General features: G+C 43.2%; 1 protein-coding gene across 5 annotated transcripts in view; it reads left to right on the forward strand.

The window, feature by feature from the left end:
* The window catches only part of TSC1 (TSC complex subunit 1), a 40862-nt gene that overhangs the window by 352 nt on the left and 14051 nt on the right, over window positions 1–26459 (forward strand). For 3 of the 5 annotated variants that reach the window (XM_060102689.1, XM_060102690.1, XM_060102691.1), the window contains exons 2-9: window positions 9050–9112; window positions 15008–15193; window positions 16858–16961; window positions 18286–18438; window positions 20412–20556; window positions 22097–22251; window positions 22641–22714; window positions 25786–25961. In XM_060102689.1, the coding sequence (XP_059958672.1) occupies window positions 15088–15193; window positions 16858–16961; window positions 18286–18438; window positions 20412–20556; window positions 22097–22251; window positions 22641–22714; window positions 25786–25961 (913 nt within the window). In that variant the 5' untranslated portion in view covers window positions 9050–9112; window positions 15008–15087. Of the gene's footprint in view, window positions 1–145; window positions 165–9049; window positions 9113–15007; window positions 15194–16857; window positions 16962–18285; window positions 18439–20411; window positions 20557–22096; window positions 22252–22640; window positions 22715–25785; window positions 25962–26459 lie in introns of those variants that run through there. The other 2 variants (XM_060102692.1, XM_060102693.1) reach the window with 2 other exon arrangements.

Consider the following 26459-nt stretch of genomic DNA (forward strand, 5'->3'; position numbering starts at 1 on the left):
GGTTCGGAGAGCTTTCCCCTCCCTCTAATTACGCGTTATCTCCGGCGGGGCCCGGCCGGGCTGGCGGGTCCCTGGGGAGGAGAGGCGGCCCCGGCCGGCACGTCGCCCCTCTTCGGCGACGGAGGGGACGGCTGCAGCCCCGCACCGCGGAGCCGAGTGCAGGGGTGAGGTGGGCCCGGTCGCCAGCCCCTCGCTGGGTTGGGTGACAGGTTCCCGCGGGGTGTGGAGAGCGGGGGCGAGACCCTCGGCTGGAGGGCGGGGCCGGGCGGTGGGGCTGGTCCCCGGGCTTGTTGAGAGGAGTCAGGGGTTGGGGGGGCGGGGGATGAATGGAGGCTGCCTGTGGGCATCAAGGACCCGCCTGGACTCGGTGTCTCCGCTGAAATTTGCATGACCGAGCGCGTCGCTCCGGGTGTGCTCGTGGGTATTTAATCGACGGTGAAAGACAGTTGCTTTCGAGTCAGCAGAGGTGATTCTTAAGAGGCAGCTATTTGCAGAGCCACTCCTAGACGCTCATTCATTCATTTGAGGAACTAGAGGGTGGAGAGCCCGCAGTCAGAGAGCCCTTTGAGAATGAAAGCTGTTTCTTTGTGTTTTCTGTTCCAGAGTTTTGCTTCGTGTGCTTTGGATTTGGGGGTGTGGGGGGAGGCTTTGGAGGGGGCGCGGTCCTCTTGACAACAGCAGCTTGTTTATGGGGCACTCGCTGTGCAAGTGCTTTCAAGTCATCCTCTCCTGTAGCCCTCGAGACAAAGGGGAGAGGCAGCCACTCTTAACGCCTCCATTTTTCAGATGAAGAAACTGAGGCCCCGAGAGAGGAGGGTCCCTTGCCCAAGGTCACCCCTCTGGGATTATGTGAGCCAGGACTGGAACTGGGGTCTGACTGCCTCCCAGACTGTGCTCCTGTCTCTATTTGTACACCCAAGACTCTCTCATTTATCTCTTATTTGATCAAAGCTGGCCCGTCATTCTTTCTAAGTAGGTGATTAGAATTAATCAGTTGGCCGAGGTCTGTGCATAAGTGCCTGTGTGTGTGTGTGTGTGTGTGTGTGTGTGTGTCTTTAATTTTGAGGAGGGGCACCCTTGCTTATATACCTTAGCTTTTGTTGGGGGTGGCAGTGTTGTGCCTGTAAACATGTTAGTCTAAATTACGCCGGAAAGTATTTGATGTTTTCATAAAACTCACGCGTTTACTGCAGAAAGAAGTCGTGCTAAAATCCTTGCTGGATTTTTTTATAGAAAGCATAGAAATAGCCCTTCACTTTACATAGCGTAAGCTGTAAAAGTACTGAAATAGAATAATACTCTTCTGAGATTCATAGGTTTATAATTTGGGGATCAACTTGGAGTCGTCTGAATTCACACATGCTGGCAAAGTGGAGCTGTAAATTTCGAGAAGCGTCATAAAACCAAACCTTGTGGGAGCCCTTGATTTACAGAGCAACCACCTGTGATTCTTAAGTTGACCATTCCTGAGTAAACCTGGAGCATGCACGTGTGAAAACTGATGTAGGGTCGTGTGCGGAAATGCACCTTTAACAGTCACGTATCAGGCCAATGAGGTGCCTCAGAAACACTGACAGATTCTTTGCTATTTCTCTGGGGAGTCACAGGTTCTCCCTCTAACCACCTGGTGTAAACTTAAGGGGTATTTATAGAGGGTGTCAATGGAAACTATCCTCTTACCAAACTGCATATCTTACCCAGACGCTCTTACATCACGTGCACGATGTAAGCTTTCTTTGCTTCACGCATTTCCTGGTGTCATGAAGACTTTGGGATGTTCCTAATTGCCTAGCTAGACAGATTCCTAGGCAGCTACACGCATTCTTACTTGTTTTCATTAAATTGGAGTGTCTCAAATCCTGTGACTCAGTTGTACTCTTCCTCACTGGTTTCTTAAGAGCAAAGACGTCCCATGCTGCTGCTGTCCGGGTGTGATAAGATGCCTTCTGTGCATACCTGTTTTCACGTGTGAGGCGAAACTGAACAGTCTTACTAGGACAAATCAAATACATGCCTGTCTATGGGATGTTTATAGAGTAATGAAATTACCGGAAACGAGAGATCTCTAACAGTAGCGACCGTCAGAACCTTCATGCACAGGTTATCTGGCCCCATAGTAGGCAGATTTGCATATTCGGTCTTTAAGGACACCCTGGATGTGTATTTTGGAAGAAGTCATAGGTGATTCTGATGTGCACCAGGGGTTGTGGACCAGTGGCTAAAGTAGCCACTTTGGCTATTTTGCTTTTAATTTATAATTTATTGCAGAGGCATTTCTTAAAATAGCTTCTAACGTCTGGTGTATATAGTGGTGGGTAAGTTTGGGGCTCTGAATTACAGCTGACTTGATCTTACAGATCTGTCTTCTTTCAGAGTTTGTTAAGGTACAGGTATGGTTCTTTTCCGGGTTCTAGGGCCATGGTAGACTAAAGTTAACTTTTTCTGGAATTAACTGGATATTCTTGGCTGCAGATGAGCCAAATACAGCAATACATCAACCATTTCAAGCTTTTCTAAAAGTCAAATAGCTTTCGACTTCTAACAAGCCACTAAGTTCTCTGAGCTTCGGTTTATTCATTTGTGAAATAAGAGAGTTGGATTGTAAATGAGTATTTCAAAGTCTAAATTTCTGAGATTTCAAGTCCTTCTGGGGCTTCAGTTAAAGATTCTACATTGATTGAATCAAAGTGTTAATGGCTTTATAATAACTGAGCAAATGGATGACTTTTAGTGCGACCTGTTTTTTCCTTTCCTTTATATCACATTTTAAAGAAGGTATTCCTTAGAAGTTCCTCATATTATAAATCTCTCTTTGAGAGATTAGTTTTATTTGTATTAGTTTTGTTTGTCATTTAAGTAGCTGCAAGCATGAAAGAAAAGTATACTCGATAGCATTTAAATCTTGAGCTTTTTGCTTTAAAAACACATATGTATTTATAATTAGCATATACTCAAAAACTGAACTTTCCCCCCTCAGTGTTTAGTTTGCATGAAATACTGATTTTTTCCATTGGTCTGAAAAAGGTTTTAGACCAATTAAATTGGTCTAAAATTACCATCAGCAATTTTAGATTATTCTTTTTCTGATTTACTTGTTAAGCATGTAGTTCCTAGACATTAGTAATTTAATGTCTAGTGTCTATTTTTGGGAGGGGGAAAATTTTAAAAAATATGTATATATAAAACGTATATAATCCCAGGACCTTGCTAATTTCTTCTTGTCCATTCTGTTGTGCAGTACTAACTTTTGTTCTATACAGGGAAGTAGCAAAAGGTTATAGAACACTTTTTAAGGTTGAATGAATTCAGATTGTCATCTAATGAGTAAAGTGCCCTAAAAACCTAGCTTTGATACAGAGCAAGACATGGTAGTTACTGGCCTAGAATTCACAGGTCACTTTCTAAAGTAAAGATAATGGCAATAGAAGCCAAGAAGTATTTGAGTAACAAGGGACAACTTTACCCTTCGGTCGGTGATGGAGGACACAATGGGCCGTGTTAAGAAAAAACAGATGTGGTGACTGAAATGTCTGCAGTTGTTAAGACCTGTGCTGCTCTGAGTAGTTCCACAGAGCGCACGAGTACAGCAACAAATGTGAAATGTATCCATTTTAAGCTACAGAACGACTGTATCAATGTTTCAAGTATAAGTGATTAAATGTAGACTTCTAAGGCTTATGTACCCATTTTGTTTAGTAGTAATATTGTTATAATAAAGTTTATATTTATTGGCACAGTGCCAAACAGTGTGCTATGTTTTTTACATGCGTGATCCTGTTAGCTCTTCCCACAGCCTTAAGGGGCGGGAGAGAGAGATGAGCACGCTGAGGCTTAAGGTCACTTATTCAGTGGCTGAGCTGGGATTTGAGCCCTGTTGGTTGACTCCAGAACACACACATTGAATCTTTCACTGTGATAAATTGTCTGAACTGCTGATCTCATAAACTAACTCAAAGGTCAATGGTTCTTAAGTTTTGGGGGGGCCTCCGTTACCCTCTGAGAATTTGTGGGAAGCTGTGGACCAAATATCCTTTTCTGTCCCATCAGCACCAAGAACAAAATTCATACAGATATGAAATTTTGGATATGGCTTCAGGAACTTTACAGACCCAGCCTGAAGCCCAGCTGATCATTCTAGATAGATTACTGCTCTTAAAAATGGACTTGGGCTTTAAAAAAGAAACAAACAAACAAAACAGTAGATAGGAAAGGCCCACGTCTTTTAAAGATGGACTATGTACTGTTTGTATTATAAATCATTTTCTTAAACTTTTATATTGAAAGGTTCTTTACACTTCACTGGGAGATCAACCTTAGGTGCCACATTAAAAAAAAAATTGTAAGTGGAGAACTCAGGTGTGTAACTTGCTAAATGCTTGTCAAGCTTGGCATTCAGTCTGTGTGTACCTTTAGCACCTGGCAGAATTCCACTGGGCTTTTTTCCCCAAGGTTTATGCACTATTTTTTTTCCTTTAGAACCTCAAAAGTATATATAAAATATATATTAAATATATATTTTTAATATTTCTTGCCTTCATCCTTCTTCCTAGACTAGTGGTTCTCAACCTTTTGTGGGCATCAGAATCGCCAGGAAGACCCCACTCCCAGATTCAGAGGTCTCTGACCACCAAGGCTCAAGGCCCAAGAATTTGCATTTCTAACAAATCCCCAGGTGATGCTGATGTTCCTGGTGTGAGGACCACATTTGAGAACCACGTGTGTTAGTCCTAGACTATCAAACCCTGTGCCTTTATTCCCTAGGATATTTCTGTTTTAGTCTTGTGAACTTGAAACCTAAAGAAATCTTAACAGTTTTCCTCAGATTTCTTTTAAGGGAAGCTCTGTTTTTTGAAACATACATGATATTTGGTTTATTTTCTTGGTAAATAATTTTGTTCATGCTAATAGAAAGTTAACACATAAGAAACATTATTTATAGATGAGCTACACCTTACCAAAATCAAGCTCTGTCCCTGCAGGCAGGTTACTAGAGGATTTACCTCTGAAATAGGGTAGGTATACGCTTCAGCAAATTGTCCTTCCAGGTCCCTCACGGCAAAAGTTCTGAATGGAGAATCTGGAGCTCTCCTGCCCCTGTTTATACGACCTAGAGAGGGACCACAACTGCTGAGACCATGTAAATCACACGTGACTACACATTTTGGCAGGTTTTGCTACCAGCTGTTTTACTTTCACACACTGAGTGGTATTTCCTACCCCTTTCTTTCCTTCTGTGCATTGGTAGGAAGAGTGAATTGGAGCTTGTATCTTACCTTTTTTGGAATGCTTTTGTGCTGAAGGCAATTTTATTCACTAGATAGATTACTACTCTAAGAAATCACCTGAGCGTTACTGAGCCAGAGTCAAACATCATTGTGTAGTAGTACATTATTAATTTTAATAAATTTATTTATTTATTTTTGGCTGCGTTGGGTCTTCGTTGCTGTGCGCGGGCTTTCTCTAGTTGCTGTGAATGGGGGCTACTCTTCGTTGTGGTGCGTGGGCTTCTCATTGCGGTGGCTTCTCTTGTTGCAGAGCACGGACTCTAGGCGTGTAGGCTTCAGTAGTTGTGGCACGTCGGCTCAGCAGTTGTGGCGCACGGGCTTAGTTGCTCCATGGCATGTGGGATCTTCCCGGACCAGGGTTCGGACCCGTGTCCCCTGCATTGGAAGGCGGATTCTTAACCACTGTGCCACCAGGGAAGCCCAGTAGTGTGTTATTGACATATTATTATTATCTGTATTATCTGTGTAATGTTTCTGTTCTACTTATACTGTACTTGATAATGAAATAGTCTATCTATGCCTGAACCTGTATCTGAATTGTCTTTGAATTTTTTTAGATAAAAACCTCAGTACAGAAAACAAGTTACAGTAAAGAGACATCTGCTTTTGTTTATACCTGTAGTTGTGTTTTTACATCGTAGAAAAGTTGCACAAAATTATCTAGGCGATGTGATACGCAGTTACATACTTTATGTGATTTGGGGTTCTGAGGAGTCCTAGGGGATAGAAGGCCACACACACACAGCACTGATTTTCCAAAAGTCTGAATATTCAGCTGATATTTTCAGATAAAATACTTCGTGAAGGCATTTAGGTACCTGCCAATAGTATTTCATAAAGGTATATTACAGCTCTCAGGTCTCCCATGGCTCGTAATGCATCTTGCCTAGGGCAGAGATGTGTGAAAAAATGTGTACAGGTCCTGCTAATGACATCTCTACATGGCTGTTGAGCTGGAGTTTGTGTGTACCCCACATATACACACCATCTCTCTGTAAACACCTACAGAATGAAATGAAGGTGAAATGTGAAAACAAGTTGACCTATGTTCCTTCTGCTTAATCTCAAAACACTAAAGCACAGAGCTGTCATCTTCCTCAAACCTACCCTTTATTTCTATTCAAAAAGACTTGTAGAAGTGCAATTGCAGTGTTGCTTTCTGGTGAGAATACAACTTTTGGGTCCAAGAGGAAGAGTCCAGATCTGAGGGCATGTTTCTTTTTTAATTTGGCTTTCGAAGATAAGAACATGGATTGGCCCTGTTATGCTCTGACAGGTGTTTCCATCCATACCCCTCAAGGGTACACATTTTTTGAGGAGGGTCTTCTCCATTCCTCACTTCTGATCAGGAAGTTCACAGGTCGCATGATTTTACCTAGTAGTACCTCCATAGGGCAGGATTTAAATATAAATGAATAAGTAAACACTTAAAAATATAAATAACGCCAGGTAGCCCCTGACTGGCCAACATTTATCACCATTACCATTTTTTAGCATAGCAATAAAGAAGGTAAGAAGTCTTAATGTCGAGCATTGGACAAAAAACATTCTGATTTCCTATGCCAGTTCCTTTATCTAGGACAGTGATCCTGGCTAGGCAGGCTATAAGATCTCATCTTGTATACATCCTAATTTTACCCTTGCCTTAGATACGCCTTTTCAGGTAAAAGATCCAACTGGGATTAATTGCAAGAGGAAGTCTACATGACTCAGTGGAGTAGCAGCTGAAGCTAAGATTCTGAAGATGAGAGGCTCCAGTGTTTTAATTCTAGCTCTTTTGGCTGAGTGACTGTGGCTGGGCAAGCACCCCCTGTGTGAATGGTTTCGTTGGCCTTTTTGGAAAGCCAGCCTGCCTTCCAGCTCTGCACGCACACTTGCAGTATGCCACTGAGGACCACAGTTAACGGCGTTAATGCCTGGAATGTGTTCTACAGGGAAATGTAATTACCGCGTCATCTGGAGCAAGAGGTTTTAATTGTTAGAGAGCTGCTCAACACACTAGTTCAACTTTGACCAGGATCGTATGTGGAACAGCTCGTTTCCCAGCTCTTCCCTGTTCAGTGTAATTAGACATATGTCGTGTATGAGGTTCAGCTTTTCATATCTGTATTCACCCCTGGAATGGCTACCAAAGAAGCTGATGCAATCTTTGTTGACTTGAACAGGGTATATTTCCCCCTTGTGTGCCAGATGCTGCAATAGGCCCTGGGTCCCCGTCCCCATGGAGCTTACAATCTAGTGATCAGGCTGTACCTAAACCTAGTTTGAAGGGCCCACATTTTAAAAGCAAACTGGAATGTATTTACATATACTCATATTTTTATTTATTTATTTATTTATTTTATTATTTTTTTTCTGTACGCGGGCCTCTCACTGCTGTGGCCTCTCCCGTTGCGGAGCACAGGCTCCGGACACACAGGCTCCGCGGCCATGGCTCGCGGGCCCAGCCGCTCCGCGGCATGTGGGATCTTCCGGGATCGGGGCACGAACCCGTGTCCCCTGCATCGGCAGGCGGACTCTCAACCACTGCGCCACCAGGGAAGCCCCATATACTCATATTTAACAAGGATATTTAATATGAGGTAATTTAGGTAGAAAGCAGGGCAAAAAGGGAAAGAAAATAGGGAGAAATGATAGCTGTTCTCAAATATTTTATGCTTGTCATGTAGAAGATTAGATTAAGGTTGTGTGGTTTCAAAAGCAGAATTCAACTTTGTACATTTATTTAAGAAATATTTTAACTCCTAATCATTCAGTGAACAAGTCCCAGGCACTGCGGCAGCTGCAAGAGGCACAGTACTAGAGAAGCCCCTGTCTCTCCCTGGCTGGAACTGCTGTTCTGGTGAGGGGGACATATTCAGTAACTAATTACACTTGTTTAGTTGGTTGTGGTCCATGAGACCAAGAAATACAGGCTGCTGAGAGTATGTGATGGGGCCTGACCTGGTCTGGTCCTGAGTGGAGGGAAGCGAAGGCTTCTCTGATGAAGCGCATGTTTAAGCTGAGGTTTTTCAGGGTGAAGACTGAGCTTGGGAGGGGGGCAGAGGTGGAGTCTCTCGGGCATAGGGACAACACGTACCTGGTCCTGAAGTGGGGACGTGTGTGGCTTGGCTGAGAATCTGTGTGGCTAGTGGGGCAGGGCCGTGGGGAGGGAGGAGGCGTGGTGGGTTTGAAGTGATGCGGACCCACCAAGCGCTTCGTGCCTGGCGCTGCTCTTCCTCTCGGGCTACTCGGGTGGTTTCTCTCTGCCACGCACCGTGCCGAGGGCTATGGGTGTTCCTCTCCTGCAGGCCTCACGCAGCCTTAGGAGGTAGATGCCACCGTTCTTCTCACTGTACAGGTGACGTAGTTTAAGGTTGGACATTAGAGACTTAGGATAAATCACCCAAAGTTACACAGCTACTCAGTGGCAGAGGTTGGATTTCAACTCGGAGCTCTTAATTCTGGAGCCCATCCTGCCCATGCATTTCCTGCCCATTCGTTTATAGCTCTAATAAAGACAGTTAACAAAAGGCAGAGTTTACAAGTTCAGCACAATATAAAGAATATTCCAGCAGCCAACTGTTCAGAAATGTAGACGGGGAGAGGCATGTGCACCCAGTGATTATAAGTGTTCATTCCAGCGGAAACCAGATGGCCACCTGTCAGGGATGTGCAGTAGGAAAGAGGTGGAAGCCAGTGAATCCTGAACTTCCTCTGATTGCGTCTGGGATCTCACTTCACTGTGAGATTGATATTGACAGATGCGTGTTTCTTCTCTTCAGTGACCATGAAAGACACCAGGTTGACAGCACTGGAAACTGAAGTACCAATTGTCCCCAGAACAGGTAAGGTACAAACTCAGTCCGGTGGTTGGGGGAAGGTGGAAGAGAATCATTTATCCTGTCTGTGGCTCTACTAGGGCAAAGATGTTTCTTTGCATTCAGGATTAACGTTGATGGTTTTAGCTACTTGCCGGGAACTAGACCTTCTGTGTCGTGAAGTAATTAGTCAAATTACCGGTAATTTTTTAACTGCTTATTCCGTGCCAGGCATGGTGTTAAGTGCATTCTATGGTTATTTTGTTCTTCACAGCCACACTTTTGGTGTACCTCCGTTTTACAGATGAGGAATTGGGCTCTGAAATGTTACATAATTTTCCTAAGGTTGTATAGTTAGTACCTGGTGTACCTGCTACTCAAATCAGTTCATTCTAGAAGCAGTCTAAGCGTTGGTTCTAACGCCTAGATAAAATTGAAGCCTGTGTGTCTGAGCAAGTCATTTAACTAGCACAGAGGTTCTCATCCCTGGCTGTGCCTTAACAATCCACACGGGCATATAAAACAAGCCAGATGTCCTGTCTGGACCCCACCCCTTAACCTGCTCAGGATTGTGTGGACTCTCCAGGTGATTGTAATGTACGTCCTGGACTGAGGACCCCTGAACTAAGGAATTAGTATTTACATTGTAACGTGGCTTTATTTATTAATTGTCTTAATTAGTTTTTTGGGGATGAGTTGCATGCTATCGTGGTTTCTAGGAATTGGAGGAGTCCTGGAATATATCCTTCCTAAATATTGAGGCTTTGGCATTTCTAATGCCCGTGGATATTAGTGGATACTAATGTAGTCTGAGTGACCTGACTGATCCCTGAGCTCTAATTTTGAGTTTACTGGCAGGAGTGTGCAGTGCAACAGCTTTCTGTGTCTGCAGGAAGGGTGTAGGGGAGATAGGGAAGTGTTTGGTCTGCTGTCCTTATACACAGATGGCTAATGGGATTCATTTAATGCCTCACTGGTTGCTATTTGCTGTATTCTGTCACTGTCTTCCTCACCTTACCTCCTAGGAATTGTGAAATAAGGTGGAGATTTTTGCCTTAAAGATGGTGTCTGTTCACAGACAGGGACTTAATACAGATTGTAGACTGTCTAACAAGAAGGTGGCAGTATTGCTCCCTCACGAGTAGGGGAAGCTTTCTAAGTTTGACTTTTTACTTTCAGATATTTTATGTGTACTTCACCCTGTCCTTTGTCGGAAATCCACTGCATATGAATTTGAACCCAAAGTCAGATGGTCATGATCAAATCATTGAGACCCAAGCTGAACATCACACATCACAAGTCTCAGGGTTTTTTTTTTCCATTTATTTATTTATTTTTTGGCTGCATTAGGTCTTCGTTGCTGCGCACAGGCTTTCTCTAGTTGCGGTGAGCGGGGGCTACTTCATTGTGGCGTGCAGGCTTCTCACTGCGGTGGCTTCTCTTGTTGCAGAGCATGGGCTCTAGGCGCACAGGCTTCAGTAGTTGTGGAGCACGGGCTTAGCTGCTCCACGGCATGTGGGATCGTCCCGGACCAGGGATTGAACCCATGTCCCTTGCATTGGCAGGCGGATTCTTAACCACTGCGCCACCAGGGAAGTCCCACAAATCTCAGATTTTATTAAACATTTTTCAATATTGCATTTGTATTCCGTTTTAGTAGTCAGATTGTTAAAATTTGAAATTTTAACAAATTGGTCAGCTGTGTCAGCTGCTAGATTGTTCCTGGGTTAACACGTGTGTGATACCGGAAGGACATTTGTCTTCAGCTGCCGCGTTTAGTCCCATCACTAACCTTTTTAGACAAAGCAGAATGTAATTCGGGAAAGTTTCTGGTACATTGTTTTCTGGAAGGAACGTGTACTTGGGATTCATAGCTTGGGCAAGCCTCAAGGATCCTTCATTTTCAGCTACTAAAAATTGTTGACAATCTATACCAATCATTTTGAAAAGCTTTTTGATTAAATTTTTAGCCTCCATATGCACACAACTACAAGAAATTGTCTTCTTAAAACAGTTTTGTACAGTCTGTTTTGAAATTTGATTAGTGAGTACAAAATGTGTTTGAGTTATTTCATTTCTTCTTAACATTGTTTTCTTTTCTTCATGCTCTATATATTCTTTATGTTTGGCTTGAAGATGATTTATCATGGATATTGTTGACTGTGATTTTGGGTTTTTTTCATGTCATAAAATTGAGGTGACAGGTTGGCATTTTATTTTTAATTCACACTCACAAGATGTGAGATATTCCCAAATATGACTTTTTCATATTTGGTTTGGTTTATTCAAAGGTGGTGACTAAGAACCCCCGTTGGTTTAGATTGGGTGATGGGGGAGGCCTCTCAGAGATGGTGTGACATTTTGAGCAGAGACTTGAAACAAACAGCCACACGAGGATCTGGGAGAAGAGCAACAGCAAGTGCAGAGGCCTGAGCAAGAAGCTGTTTTCCTGAGTTTTAGGAGCCTGAGACTAGAGCAGAGAGACGAGGGGGTGGAGTGCTGTGAAACGAAGGCAGAGGGAGTGGGGACTTCACAACTGGCCCAATCTGGTGGAGCCTTGCAGGCCCCTTGGGAGCTGGCGCTTATTAGCTCCGTGGGAAGCCACTGGATGATTTTAAACAGGGGAGTGAAAGATTCTGATTTCCCTATTTCAGAGTCTTTTGTGGTTGCTTGGTGGCAGATAAGTTGTAGGGCGAGGGTAGTGAGGGAGCCTGCTGCTCCCTTGTCTCCAAGGGGGGATGATGGGGGCTTGGGCTGGGGTGACAACAAAAGGGATAAGTCAGTGGGTTTGCCAGCGGATTAGATGGGAGGGTACGAGTGGTGGAAGAGCACGGATGTCACTTAGACGTTTGCTAGAGACTGATGATCATGCCTTTTACTGAGGTCCAGGAGACTATCAGAGTGACAGGTTTTGGGGTGGGGAGTGGGTGTTGAAAGTCATGGTTCCCTAATGTAAATTTGTAGGATACAGAAATGTATTAACTAAATATTGACTTTTGGCTTCTCCTGTCTCCTATTTTCTATACTTGGTTACTTCCAAGATGGAAGAGAGACTTTCATGGCTGAAGTGGATGCTTCATGTGCCTGTGGTGCTAACATCTCAGGGACTTTCCCCTTATCTTCTCTAGGCTGTAAAGTGTGTTTAACATGTGTGCAACTCACCCATTCCCACCACATCCAGATGGAGCTGGTCCCTTCCCTCCTTTGTGTACTCACTAAATCATGTCCATATCCTGCTCGTGTACATATAGTTCTTCATTGCACTTCCTAAGTCTGTCTTCCCTACTTAGCATCCTGCACTCAGTCCCTCAAGAAATATTTGAATAAGTTTAAAAGGGGAGATATTCCAGTCATGGAACTAATTCTAAAAGCTTATGATTGAACTCCCGTGAGGGCTTTTTAGAATGTCAAAAATCCTTGAACTTGAGGCACTTAAATGAAGAATCCCACACAAAGCCCATGATTTATATTTTTTCTGAGGTTTAAAAAATGTGGTTAAAAGGTAGAATTTTAGAACTGGAGAGAAGAGCAACGAAAGCTTGTTGCCAAAAATAGATACTAATGTACGTTAGAATAAAACCTTATTTTTGCTTTCTATAAAGCATTTGGAAAGAGTAGGCTCCAGAAATCAGACTTTTATACCTAAATTACATTTACAATCTGAAAAACAAGCTAGGTGACCCATGACGGTCAGCCCTGAGTATCGCCAAGGTGACTGGATGGGCGCCATCTTTGTTTAGATTTGAGCTCATGTCACTCTGCTCTGGGCTGCCTGCATTTGGAAGAACAGCTCTGACATTACTGTCTTCTGAATATACAAAAGACAAACGCGGAGTCTCACTAGCCTGAGACTGGGTAAGTAGCAGTTTTATTGGAACAAAACAAAACTTAGGGACAAATTACTTTTAAGCCTGAGAATCATTTGTGATTTACCTGAAGTAGAAATGAATGTGGAGGCTAGCTAGATAAATGTGCTCTTCCAGTCATCTTGAAAGTGGTGGCCCAAAGATTTTTACCAGTGTTCTTTCTGATAATATGTGAGTACTACTCAGCGAGTGTTTATCTGTGCCGGGTGCTGTGCTAACTGTGTGATACACGTTATGTCATTTAATCCTCTTGGTGAACAGTAAACCCTGACAGGTTGGTATTATCTTCACTTGTAAATTTAAATTAATCCAACTCACAATAAGGTGAAATTTTATTGTTTTCAGCTTTGAACTTTTACAATAAAATCTTACCAGTTATGGTCTCACATTTTGAGTCCTTTGAAATTGACTTCCTTTATGATTTACCTGTAGGATTTATATTTATGTAAATATGAATTTGTATTATATTCCTACATCATACTTTCTATATCAGGATTTTCTATCAAAAATGCATTTATACATTTTAATTCATTTTTCTGGCTAATGAATTTCTGATTCACCAAGAGCAAAATCAGTGAATATCACCAGGTCGTAATTAAACCAGAGCATAGATGATAGTAAGTTACTACTCACCAGTTTCAGGGGTCATTGCTACACTAAATTTGGCATCCTTGGAGGAGCTTAACTCTTTAGCGGAGTTTTTCCTTAGCGTGGTGTTTCTCAAATGCGGCTTATTTATCACCCATATAAGAATTATTCTGGGGTGCTTATTAAAATGCATATTCCTAAGCCCACAATTCAGTTCTGGAATGGGCCCAGGAAGTTAGATCCGAGGTGGTTTTGATACACACTGAAGCCTGAGAACTGCTACTTTAGCTTACCCAAAGACAAGCAAATAGAAAATAAGAATATGTTTTAATGTGACTGCAAGTGACGTATACAATTTTGGCCTGGGAGCTGAGGCATCTAAGTTCTGCTTTACTGTGTGACCTTGGCAAAATTATTTATCCTTTTTGAGTATCCATATTCTCATTTGTAAAATAAGGATAATATCTGCTTACCTCACAGTTGCTGTGAGGATCAAAACCACAAGTTAGTTTAAGGTCACATTTATGGGCTTAGTGCTTTGAGTGAAGCAGATTTCGGCTCAAATTTCAGTTCTCCCTGGTTTTGCCTCCTGCTAGCTTTTTGACCGTAAGCAAATGGGGTTGATCTTTGTTCCTCTCCCTGTAAAATGGGGACAAAAGAGCCAGTCATACTGTAGTTATATAAGGAGTGTATTTGATGATGTTTGTGAAAGGTGTGCAGTGCCTGTCTAATAAATGGTAGCTGTCTTTACTTGGTTTTGAAAATATAGCTTTAGGGACCATAGTGGGGAGAAATGAATAATTGTAAATGTGTATAGTGACACTGGAGAATGAGCTGCTTTTTCTCTATGAAGATAAGGTGACTGCTCCACTGCCATAAAGGACTGGGTTTTTGAAGGTGCAGGGTTCCCCCGTTCATGCCTACTTCCCTGTAACTAGCAGCATTTGAGTGTGTGGTAGATATCTGGGATGAGGAGCGTACACTAAAAATAGAGGAACCATCCCTGGTTCAAATGAGGTTTATGCACTTGTGACCTAACTGGCCATACTAACTTCTAGACTCTGATGGGGTTGTCAAGAAGAAGATAGCATGCTTTCAGTTCTTTTTCTGAAAATAGTTCATCTACTCTTTAGATCACTGATTTGAAACATAAACATAGTCTTAGCCAAAACCCAAGGTAGAATCAGAGTAGGAATAAAACTTAGATTTAGTCCCATTATTAAGTTGCTGTGATGATTCCAACTGGTATTGTTCTTTTTTTTTAGGTTTCTCTCTGTTGCATTCCCTAGAACTCCTCTTCATAAATTTGTCAAGGACAGAATTATTTACACGCCCCAGCTTCTTTTATCAGCAAACTTCTGGACAAACTTTTCACTGCTTCGAATATATGCTCCGTTTGTCTGGCAGGTAGTTTTTTGTGGGGAAAAATGGGGCCATTTTGTTACACCATCCCTCTTCTTTTTTTCAGTCTGGTAGTGGCACCAATGAAGAGCCTTCAAAGTCTTTAACACACATCCTGGACCCAGCACAGCGCATTTGTGTAAGATAATGGCCCAACAAGCAAATATTGGGGAGCTCCTCTCCATGTTGGATTCCCCCATGCTGAGTGTGCGTGATGATGTAACAGCTGTCTTTAAAGAGAACCTCAATTCTGGTAAGCAGAATCATACCCTGGTTAGCTTATCTGCTAATCAGACGAGATTGACCTAGAGGTGACTAGAATCCTACTGATAAATTTGGTTTTCATCTTCTAAAGAGCGTCTTTAAAACCACCAAGGAAAAGCATACATCGGTGGATTCATTCTACATGTGTTTCAAGCTTTTAGTTAGGGAAATACTCAAATATACACGCAAACATAGAAGAGTCACATAATGAACCCCATATACCCAGCCTTTCCTGTTTCATCTTACCTCCCTGACTTCCCCCCACCCAGGTATTTTAAAGCACATCCCAGGTATATCGTTTCATCTGTAAATCACATGTGATTTTTCATATGAAACATGCTTAGCCTCTCTTTTTATCAGAGAACTATAAATTTACACAGTGCCCTTTCCTGCTTACCAGGTTGGCTGAAATCCAATCTTGGTCATGGAAATGGGCACTGTTAGCCGGCGAGTACATGCGTGCTCTGCCCTTCTGGAGTCTCTGTCATCAACTGAAAAGCATGTGCCATTCGGCTCACAGACGTATAAGAATCTGTATTTCATTATAGCCTTGAATGAAATGTAGTGGAAACTTGGGAAAACCTAAGTATCCTTCAGCAGGTGGATGGTTAAATTAATTATGTAGAGCCATGCCGTGGAGAACAAGGAGCTCAGTAAAGAGAATGAAGCAGGTCATAGATGCTGTCATGGAAAGGTGTCTACAACACCTTGCTGAGTGGAAAAAAACACACATACACAGACCATGGGTATAGGGACATGGGGCCTAGATGTGTGTGATTGTACAAGTGTGAAAAGTTTTGAAAGGACATGAACCAAACCCAAGGGTGTTTGTCTCTGGAGAGTGGGCTGGGAGGCAGGTGGTGAGGAAGATGTTCACTTGCATGTTATGTACTTTCATATAACTTGAATTGTTAACAATAGACATGAATTATTTTTGTAATTAAAAAAGCAATAAAAAAAGAAGATAGGGGACTTCCCTGGTGGTCCAGTGGTTAAGAATCCACCTTCCAGGGCTTCCCTGGTGGCGCAGTGGTTGAGAGTCCGCCTGCCGATGCAGGGGACACGGGTTCGTGCCCCGGTCTGGGAAGATCCCACATGCCACGGAGCGGCTGGGCCCGTGAGCCATGGCCGCTGAGCCTGCGCGTCCGGAGCCTGCGCTCCGCAACGGGAGAGGCCACAGCAGTGAGAGGCCTGCGTACTGCAAAAAAAAAAAAAGAATCCACCTTCCAGTGCAGGGGACGCGGGTTCGATCCCTGGTTGGGGAACTAAGATCCCACATGCCTTGGGGCAACTAAGCCCGTGCTCCACAACTACTGAGCCTGCGCGCCACAACTAGAGAGCCCGTGTGCCACAATGAAAGGTCCCACATGCTGCAGCTAAGACCCGATGCAGCCAAATACATAAATAAATTAATATTAAAAAAAAAAACAAGAAGATAGTATTTCATGTGCTCTTACGGCTATTTAGGCAAATAAACTTGGTATTATCCTATTGTTAAACCTAAATTCATTTAAGGAAGCAGAAATACAACACTTCATATAACTTTGGGTAGCATACAAAGAAACGTTTTCTGGATTTTGTGACAGGCAACTATTTGAGGTAAGTTTAGAGTGTTAAAGGAAATTATTATAAACTGCCCTTTTCTTTCTGTAGACCGTGGTCCGATGCTTGTGAACACCTTGGTGGATTATTACCTGGAAACCAATTCTCAGCCTGTATTGCACATCCTGACTACCTTGCAAGAGCCACATGATAAGGTAACTGCTGGAACTAATGGGAGGGATTTGATACATTTTCTATGAGCGGTGTGACTGTCTGTGCAGCCCCAGTGCACAGTCTGTCCAGAGCTCACTCCTTCAACTTATGCGTGCCGTTGACGATACTGCCCCCCGAGTATAACTACAAATAAAAACAATTGTCAGGACCTATGTTTCCTGAAAAGTTTTCAAAATACAACATATTCAAGAGACTTTTAAGGCTCTTTCTGCTTAAAGAAATCCTGTAATCCTAAACTATAATTGTATAGTGACAGTTTGATCCATCAGGTACCCATCTTTAAACCCATGCTCTGAGTAGGATTTTCAGACTTTTAATCAATATGGCAGAATCTGTTAAGTGTGGGCAGCTAATGGGACTAATTGATTAGTGCTGTTTCACAGCACTAGGCACTTGGAAGACTCCTTCATGTTTTGTTTTTGCTTTTATTTTTGTTGATGGTAAATAGCTAACATAGCATTGCAATTGCAGATTTTGGTACATCTTGAGTTTGTATGTGCTAGTGATTTACTTGACTGGGATTTGAAGGCCTTGCCATTGTCTGCCTTTTGCAGTACATCTTGGGTTTTTTTTTTTACTCTGGGCTGAATTTTTTTTTTTTTTTTTTTTTTTTGCGGTAAGCGGGCCTCCCACTGCTGTGGCCTCTCCTGTTGTGGAGCACAGGCTCTGGACGCACAGGCTCAGCGGCCATGGCTCACGGGCCCAGCTGCTCCGCGGCATGTGGGATCCTTCTGAACCGGGGCACGAACCTGCGTCCCCTGCATCGGCAGGCGGACTCTCAACCACTGCGCCACCTGGGAAGCCCTGGGCTGAATTTTAACTTCTACTACTACCTGATTTATATCTGGGGCCAAATCCATGTAGGCTGGGCTATGGGAGCAATAAGTAACTGCTTCCAGCAGGATCCCATGAAGCTTCAACAACCTACCACAGGCTTATTATAACATTGGTTATTATAAGAAGTGGCCTATATGTATTACAGAAAGAGGGCCTATGAAGGAGTCTCTCCCCGGCTTATAGACCTGTATTGTGGCATCTTCTTTCAGAAGGTGCAAACTGGCTTCCCTCTCTCAGGCCAAATGCAACAGTGTGTTGTTTGCTAGCATGGTTTTAAAAAATCTTGAATTTGATCTCTACCTGCATGAGCCTTTCTTTACATCAAAGGGAAGACTTGAGAGACTGGGCTATATCTCTGCTGCCTCTCCTTGTGTGAACTTCATACATTCATGTGTGCATTTCCCTTGGTTCCCTTGGTTTTTCCCAGCTTTATTGAGATATATTTCTCTTGTTCTTGTGCATTTTCAGCACCTCTTGGACAAAATGAATGAATACGTGGGCAAAGCCGCCTCTCGGTTATCCACCCTCTCGTTACTGGGCCACGTTGTGAGACTGCAGCCGTCTTGGAAGCATAAGCTCTCTCAAGCACCTCTTTTGCCTTCTTTACTAAAATGTCTCAAGGTACGGTGTTTGTAAGGATTTGAATGAAATAGCTTTGTGAATATAATTTCTGAAATCCTGCGTACGTTAAAGCAAGCAAGCTATATTTTAACTTTGAGAGTTTGAAAACTTCTGGGCATTTGGTTTTTCTCGAATGTAACTTGGTCCAGAATAGGTACGTAGTAAGCTCTCAGTGCATCACTGCGACTATTGCAATATGTTTGGTCCAAGCAAATGTGGTAACATTTCGGTCAGGTTGGTTGACATTATGCTGTTCCAGCCCTCTTTGATTTCATCGTTGTCTAGCCTTTCCTCCGTTGAAAACATACTGGTTTGTCTTGGGGAAACCCCCATTTCTAAGTTCTCTTTTGGCTAATAGAAAAATGGCTGAAAGGCTCTTTCAACTATTTAGGAGCATGTTCTGGTTGCAGCTGAGTTGCAGTCTACGTTTTTGCACTAACCGTAGTGCGTTTTTCTACAGAGGGAGTCAAAACCAAAGTAGAACTTTTAGTTTCTAAAAGTTCTAAAAAGTTTCTAAAAGTAGTGCTTTTAGTTTTGACCGTGGCTTGCTGAAATACTCAGCGTTATTTGCTTAGTCTGTTTTAGTTCCTGGACTGGTTTCCTATCTATAAAATAAGGAAATGTGGTTAATCCGAAGTACCTGTACCTCACAGAGATATGACATGAAAATATCCAGTAGTGTTTGTTCCAGAATGGCAGTGCCTTTGGAGTCATCCGACACAGCACCATGCAAATTGATTTTTGTCTCTGCCAACAAGGGTAACTGTTTTAATCTCCCTAGAGGTGGATCTCAAGGAGTCATATTGGTAGGGTATCATAAAAATGTGCATTTAATGTTAAGGAAAAGCAGGAACAATTTTAACAATTTTTTTAAGTGAATGGATTGATGAGGATATAATCCGATTTTGAGGCACACTGTGTAGTTCAGATTGCAAAATACTTATCTTTTCCAAAAAGATAAGCCTTGAAAATTACTTACGGACTGTTATTCAAACCTTCAGTAAGAATGTTTTGTTAACCAAAATTAAGGTTAGTCCTTTTTACCCAAACTCATTATAGATTCTTGATTCTCCTACCAGTATTGTATGTTCTTCCTACTAAATATCCGCCGTAACAAATGGCTTGGTGCTTGATGTAAAAGCTAAATATATTTAAAACTTTATTTCCGGACTCGTAGATTCCTTTTTTAGTAGGAATAATGAATGTCTTAGCCTGCATGGTAGTCTTTTGATTAATATCTTGTTTCTTCAATCTGAATTCCAGTTACTTGGCAAACATTCATAATTTAATTATGGATCATGTGAGCTGCTGTAGCTAGTCTGAGTTGATTCATTATTCATTGGTTATTAAGTGTCTTCAATTAGTCTAAATTTATATGACTTGATATTTAAACTGTAGACATCGTCAGAGGTCACCATATCTTCTTTTATTTGCTGGTCTCTAAATATTGCTGTGAAGGTGAGCCATTAAGTAGACTTGTTAGTGCTATACTAATTTCTTATTAAATTATACTTCTGTTGTAATCCTTTGAAAATAGTGAATGACTTGTCAATGTATAAGGTTCTTTTTAATTGACTTTTAAAAAGTAAGTATTTTATGATTTGGTTGAATGAACAAGAAGAGCAGCATTCTTTTGTTCTGTTAAAAAGCAGCTTCTTGTGCTTCCCTCCAAGGGCTATAAATAGCACATCCTAAGTCTCTGGGTTTGGGTGTCCCCAAGCCCCGTTCAAGCCCCTACCCCAGATGAGTTTGGTGCATCAGCGTGGTCCCTGCAGACTCAGCATGGTCGGGCTGGCCCCCAGTGGCTTTTGGTTGCATCTGTTTCAGTGTTGTGCCCCCACCCTTAGGGGTAGTAGGATAAATCTGTGCTGGGCGTCTAACCTGTGACCCCTTGGTGTTAGAACCTCCAAGTGTGTGGATTCTAATGCTGCACCTGACAGGTGTTTCTTCTTTCTTGACCATCCCTCCTGCAGATGGACACCGATGTCATTGTCCTCACAACAGGGGTCTTAGTGTTGATAACCATGCTACCAATGATTCCACAGTCGGGGAAACAGCACCTTCATGATTTCTTTGATATTTTTGGCCGTCTTTCGTCATGGTGCCTGAAGAAACCAGGTAAAGATCTCCTTCTATACCTGTCATGCCCCACCAAGTGAGTGCTTTCATGATTGATTGACAGGTCATGTGCTGGAAGGGAAGGACATGTAGAATTCTAAAGCTGAAATGGCTGGTTGTCACCAGCCAGATGAGGAAATACCTCAGGTACGTCCACCAGAGGCACAAATAAGAAGCATGACTGTTGGGACTTCACTGGTGGTCCAGTGGTTAAGACTCCATGCTTCCAGTGCAAGGGGTGCAGGTTCGATCCCTGGTCAGGGAACAAAGATCCCACATGCCGTGTGGCACGGCCAACACATTAAAAAAAAAAAAGAAGCAGCACAACTGTTGAGATACCTCCCTTATTTTGTTGGCTTAAAAGGATTAGTTGTCAGAGAAACTGAGTGGTAGGTACAACTTGCTGATTTTCAGTAAACTGAAAAACAACTTCAGTCTGTGTCCTAGCAGTACAGGACTAAACTTGTGGTACATCTTTGTCTTCCTCTGCTGGTCTATAGTGACAGAACACAAGCTTCTGGTTCAGAGAACTTGTCCATCGTAAATGTGGAAGGAGCAGAGAGAGTGCAGCATGTCCTAATCAGTGTTCTAGTTTCCGATACAGTGGGGTTTTGTTTCCATATCGACAGGTAGTACAGCTCTATCAAAATGATTCAGAAGCTATATAAGCACGCGAAATTTGGAATCCTTTGGTCATCCCAGCATGAGATATTCGTGTTGAAAGAATGAAATGTGTCAGCCCTGGGAAATGGAATACTCTGGCTTCCTGTGCAGAATTAAGTGACAAGCCTGAGGCGCATATGATGCCGGCTTGTCTCGTAGGCTTTTCCTGGGGAGAAAGAAATGGCCTGTCCATTAATTTAGAGGAGCTTTATGTATACTGTGGACTTGGGGTTTTCCATAGGGTCTAGGTAATGCTAGATGAATTAAGTTTTCTATTTCTCCCATTCTTAGCTCTTTAAGCTTATTTCTGGGTGGTAGTTTTTCACTCTGTAGTTACAAATCTGCATAGCTAAGACTACAAACTGATTTTAAAACATTCTCACACATTCGTTCCACAAATCTATGAACGCCTCTTACGCATCAAGCCCAGTACGAGGCAGTAAGGGTACAGAGGTGAGTGAGTCGGTGCTGTTCTCAAGAGACGTGTACTGAGTAGGGCCGTGGAGAAGTGTGACTACAGATTTCAGGGAGTACGGTTGTAAAGGTGGTTCAGTGTTATGAGAATGTCTGGGGTCCTATTTTGGGGGTGACTGGAGAGGAGGGCAGAGATTAGATCAGTGTGAGCCTTTATGGGTCACTCTAAGTAGATGGGAGTTTATCCAGAGGCCATGGGGAGCCACTGATGGATTTCAAACAGGGGTGTCCGGTGTGTTCAGATTTGGATTTTAGAAAACCGCTCTTACTTACTTACTGCCTTTGGAGCAAGGTGGGAGCACACGTACGCAGGGAGTCATGCTGGCAGCCCTGTGCTCGTGTCTGTTTCACACACATCAGTCTTGGGTTCAGCTCGGTGACTTTCAATGGTTTTCTTTTTTAGGCCACGTAACGGAAATCTATCTCGTCCACCTCCACGCCAGCGTTTACGCTCTCTTCCATCGCCTGTATGGGATGTACCCTTGCAACTTTGTCTCCTTCCTACGTTCTCACTACAGTATGAAGGAGAACCTGGAGACTTTTGAAGAGGTGGTCAAGGTAAGTAACAAAAACTCATTGATTTGCTACATAGCATACTGTGTAAGTAGGCTGCATTTATAACTTTTGTATTAAATGATAGACAAGGAAATTTTGAAAAGAAATTCAGCCTTCTCCCTGTGCTGCCCTCTGCCCCCAGCCCTGGTAACCACTGATCTATTTTTTGCCTTTATAGGACTTGCCTGTCCTGAACATTTCATTTATATGGGATCGTATAATATGTGGTCTTTTGTTAATGGCTTCTTTCACTTAACATAATGTTTTGGGATTCATCCACGTTGTGGCATGTATCAGTACTTCATTCCTTTTTATTGTCAAATAATATTTCATTGTGTAGAAATTGCACAGAAGTTAAGCCTTTTATAACTTGTCAACCCAACCTCTTCTAGCCAATGATGGAGCATGTGCGAATTCACCCAGAATTAGTGACTGGATCCAAGGACCATGAACTGGACCCTCGAAGGTATAGAAACTGAACTAGTGACACAGAATTTTATAGGCTCACTTAAGAAATTGAAAATGTGACCTCGGAGATGTCCCTTTTGAGGTGTCGTTGGCGAAGCATGTTCTTCTATTTATGGAATCGTTCCATTTTAAAGGACTTTTACAGTCAAAGAACTCGGTATGCGCGAGTCTAAAGCACGTCCCTCACAGACAGGACGGAGGAGGTGGCAGTGCAGGCACCTGCGCCGCGGGACCCCAGAAAGGCTCGCAGCTCAGTGTGACGGTGCAAGGCGGGCGCTGGGGTGTGTGGTTGGAACCAAGTGCACCGTGGAGAGTCCGGACGTCGAGCGGCCGGGCTCCCCAGGTCCCTTTCTCTGTCCTGCTTAGCTAGGCGACTGCCCTCCTCCACGGGGCTTTGCAGAAGTGGCCAGGTTCCTCTCTGGGGAAGTGGAGCCTTCAAGGCTCCCGATTTGAGGACGCCAAGTATGGTGGAGGGTGGAGCTGAGTCATGACTGGAAAGGGGGGACCAGGGTGAAATCCTACACACTGAGCTATGAGAGGCTCAGCCCCTCCCCGCCGCTTCTCTCTGGCTGGCTGCCAGCCTCATGCTCCCCAGGCTGGGGATTGAAGCCTTCTGGGGGACAAGGGGTCCACGGCTATTGACATTGGAGGATCTCCCACTGGGAAGGGTGACTCACTGCCTGATCCCCCTTCAGCAAATTTCACTTCTCTACGAGCCCTCCTTCTGCCACACGAACCTCAGGTTAAAGCAGCTTGCTGTGAGATATATGTAGAGAAACATAGCAAATGTGTAAGAAGAGTTTAGTAATAACACGTGGATACTTGTGTAGCTACCACTTGGCTGAAAAAAATGGGACATTAACCTCGTCAATTGCAGCCATCTTTCTCCCTGTTCCATGTCTCACCTCAGAGGCACCTACTATTCTTGCTTTTATTTTAATCATCCTTTTTCTTTTCTTTATAGTTTGACCATATGTATTGTTTCATTTTGAAAAGCTAATTAGGAAGCAAAGTCTGGCCTTGGAAAAGGCGGTCTTGTCATCATGAGGTGAAGGTTCCCAGGAGGCGAGAGGAGGAACTGAGTGTCTGAGTCTTGGTTGGGTGTCCCCTTCCTTGAGAGTTTACAGGAGTCCCTTCTGGGGAAGTCAGTGGGCAAGGTCATGAACAAGTCCTGGGAAATGTAAGGCTTCCCCTAGTCAGGGCATCTGGCGAGGCCAGATAGTGAGGGCCCAGGGCTGGATGTGCTGCCGAAATATGGCAGAGGGAGGGGACTGCTCTGTTTGTGCTCCTGAACTCACTGTGGCTGCTTCCAGGAATAGGTCAGAGCAGAATCATTCTGTGGGATGAAATGAATGTCCTTAGCTGATCCTGGCAGAGAAGGGAGAGTAGGAGCTTCATTAGTGCATAACAAGACAAGCTCAGTACCAACAAGTTATCGTCACCTAGACACTCTGTCCCTCAGTTAGAAAGAGGGTATATGGTGGCAGCAGAAACCTTAGAGATGGCCTGCAACATGCTTGTCTCTTGGCACGTCTATTCTGATCTGACCAGGTTGTCTTCTGTGCCTCGTACACAGCTATCATCTTGTTGTCCTGGGGCTTCTCTGTGCCTCTCTCCTGTGCAGGTTCTCCCATTTCCTGTATCTCATGCCTTCTTTTCTGGGTCACTCTTATTTTCATGGAATATATCTTCTAGTAGCTTTTAGAGAAAGGATGTCATTTTCTGTGTGGGTATAGATTTCTAGATTGGGAGTCATTCTCATTCAGCAATTTGAAGGCATTATTCCATTGCTGCCTTGCCTCCAATGCTGCTATTGAAATCAAAAGACATTTTTTTTTTTTTTTTTTTTTTTTTTTTTGCGGTACGTGGGCCTCTCACTGCTGTGGCCTCTCCCGTTGTGGAGCACAGGCTCCGGACGCGCAGGCTCGGCGGCCAAGGCTCACGGGCCCAGCTGCTCCGCGGCATGTGGGATCTTCCCGGACCGGGGCACGAACCCGTGTCCCCTGCATCGGCAGGCGGACTCTCAACAATTGCGCCACCAGGGAAGCCCTGAAGCCTGCACGCCTAGAGCCCATGATCCGCAACAAGAGAAGCCACCACAGCGAGCAGCCCTTGCACCGCAACGAAGAGTAACCCCAGCTCGCCGCAACTAGAGAAAGCCTGTGCGCAGCAAGGAAGACCCAACACAGCCAAAAAATAAATAAATTAATTAATTAAAAAGAATAGTTGATGTCTAAAACTTCAGACATCAGGAAATTTGAAGCATAGAAATATGGAGGTAGGGTAACAATTCAGCTGAAGCAGCTAAAATTGGAAGCTGCCCAGAAAGTTCCTTCATGCCCCTTGAGAGGCGTTCAGTCTCCTCTCTCACTCCTGGCAACCATTGATCTGCTGAAAGCATGCTTTGTCATGGTGGTATAATAATTTTTCTTCTGTAGAATCTACCTCTTTGGTTGGACCTTTCTTCTTTCTATTACAAGCTGTGCTGATGGTGGTGTCCATCTTGATGTATGTGTATTTCCATAGGCTAAATTCTTAGAAGTGGAACTCTGGATCACAGAACAGGACTCTTTAGACAATTCTTCCAATATCCTCATGGGCTTTCTCTCAGTTTGAGTCTTGCTGTGCTGTATTTCTGGTCTAGGGATGGATTAGAATCCTGAGGCTTTGATAGGAGACCTTAAGTCAGCCTCAGCTACCTGGCAGTTTCCAGGTCTCCCTCTTGTTTGATTACCTTTGTGCCGAAGGAGAGTTTCCCCTGGTGACTGCTCTGCATAGTTTGTGTTCTGTTCTGAGGCTATGCCTGGTCTTTTGTTGGTGGAATTTTTGTTTCGGATTAGTTTCTGATAACTTGATATAACCATTTTAAATAGGGAGGGTATAGGTTTGTAAAATGAATGGCTAATTCTTTATGTCATAGTGCTGATTACTACTTGGGCTGGCGTGGTTCTGCCTGTTCTTTGCTAGTCATAGTTCAGTGGCTGGAATTGAGTTAGCACTCTTCAGTATTTGATGGTTTGAGTAAATGGATTATAACTTGCACTTCTTGACTTTCGTTGCCTTTTACAGGTGGAAGAGATTAGAAACACATGATGTTGTCATAGAATGTGCCAAAATCTCTCTGGACCCTACAGAAGCCTCATATGAAGATGGCTATTCTGTGTCTCACCAAATCTCAGCCCGTTTTCCTCATCGTTCAGCCGATGTCACCGCCAGCTCTTATGTTGACACACAGAATAGCTATGGTAAAAAGTGACTTTGGTACTTATCTGCTTTACAACTTTGTCTCTAGAAAGCATTGTTTATTTTTGTTGACTTTTTTCCCCTTTCCTAGAATAAGACTTAGGTCAGCTCCTAGGAACTGTTTCCCAAATATTTAAAATTTGAATTTGCCGCCATTTTCCCCTAAGTTTAATTTACAGTCCCATGTCCTTGATCTCCTTCTTGATAGTATGTCAACAGACTTGGGATGTGTCAACACTTAACAAAGAAAATGGATTAAAGGATTTGGCTTCTAGGCTCCAGCTCATAAAGGAATCTTAGATTTTTTCAGACACTTTTAGTGAGGCCCTCTGGGCCGTCACATTGACACAGTTTTGAATGAACCTGGACAATTCAGAATTGGATTCATGTAAAAGTCTAGGCTTATCTATAGGTAGCACCCAGCGAAGTTGTCATACAGGTTGTGCTTTTCCAAGTTATCCTAAAGGTTAACTAGACATCAAACCTTACTAAACTTTATT

Source organism: Mesoplodon densirostris, chromosome 6 (assembly GCF_025265405.1).
Source record: "Mesoplodon densirostris isolate mMesDen1 chromosome 6, mMesDen1 primary haplotype, whole genome shotgun sequence".
Lineage (NCBI taxonomy): Eukaryota > Metazoa > Chordata > Mammalia > Artiodactyla > Ziphiidae > Mesoplodon > Mesoplodon densirostris.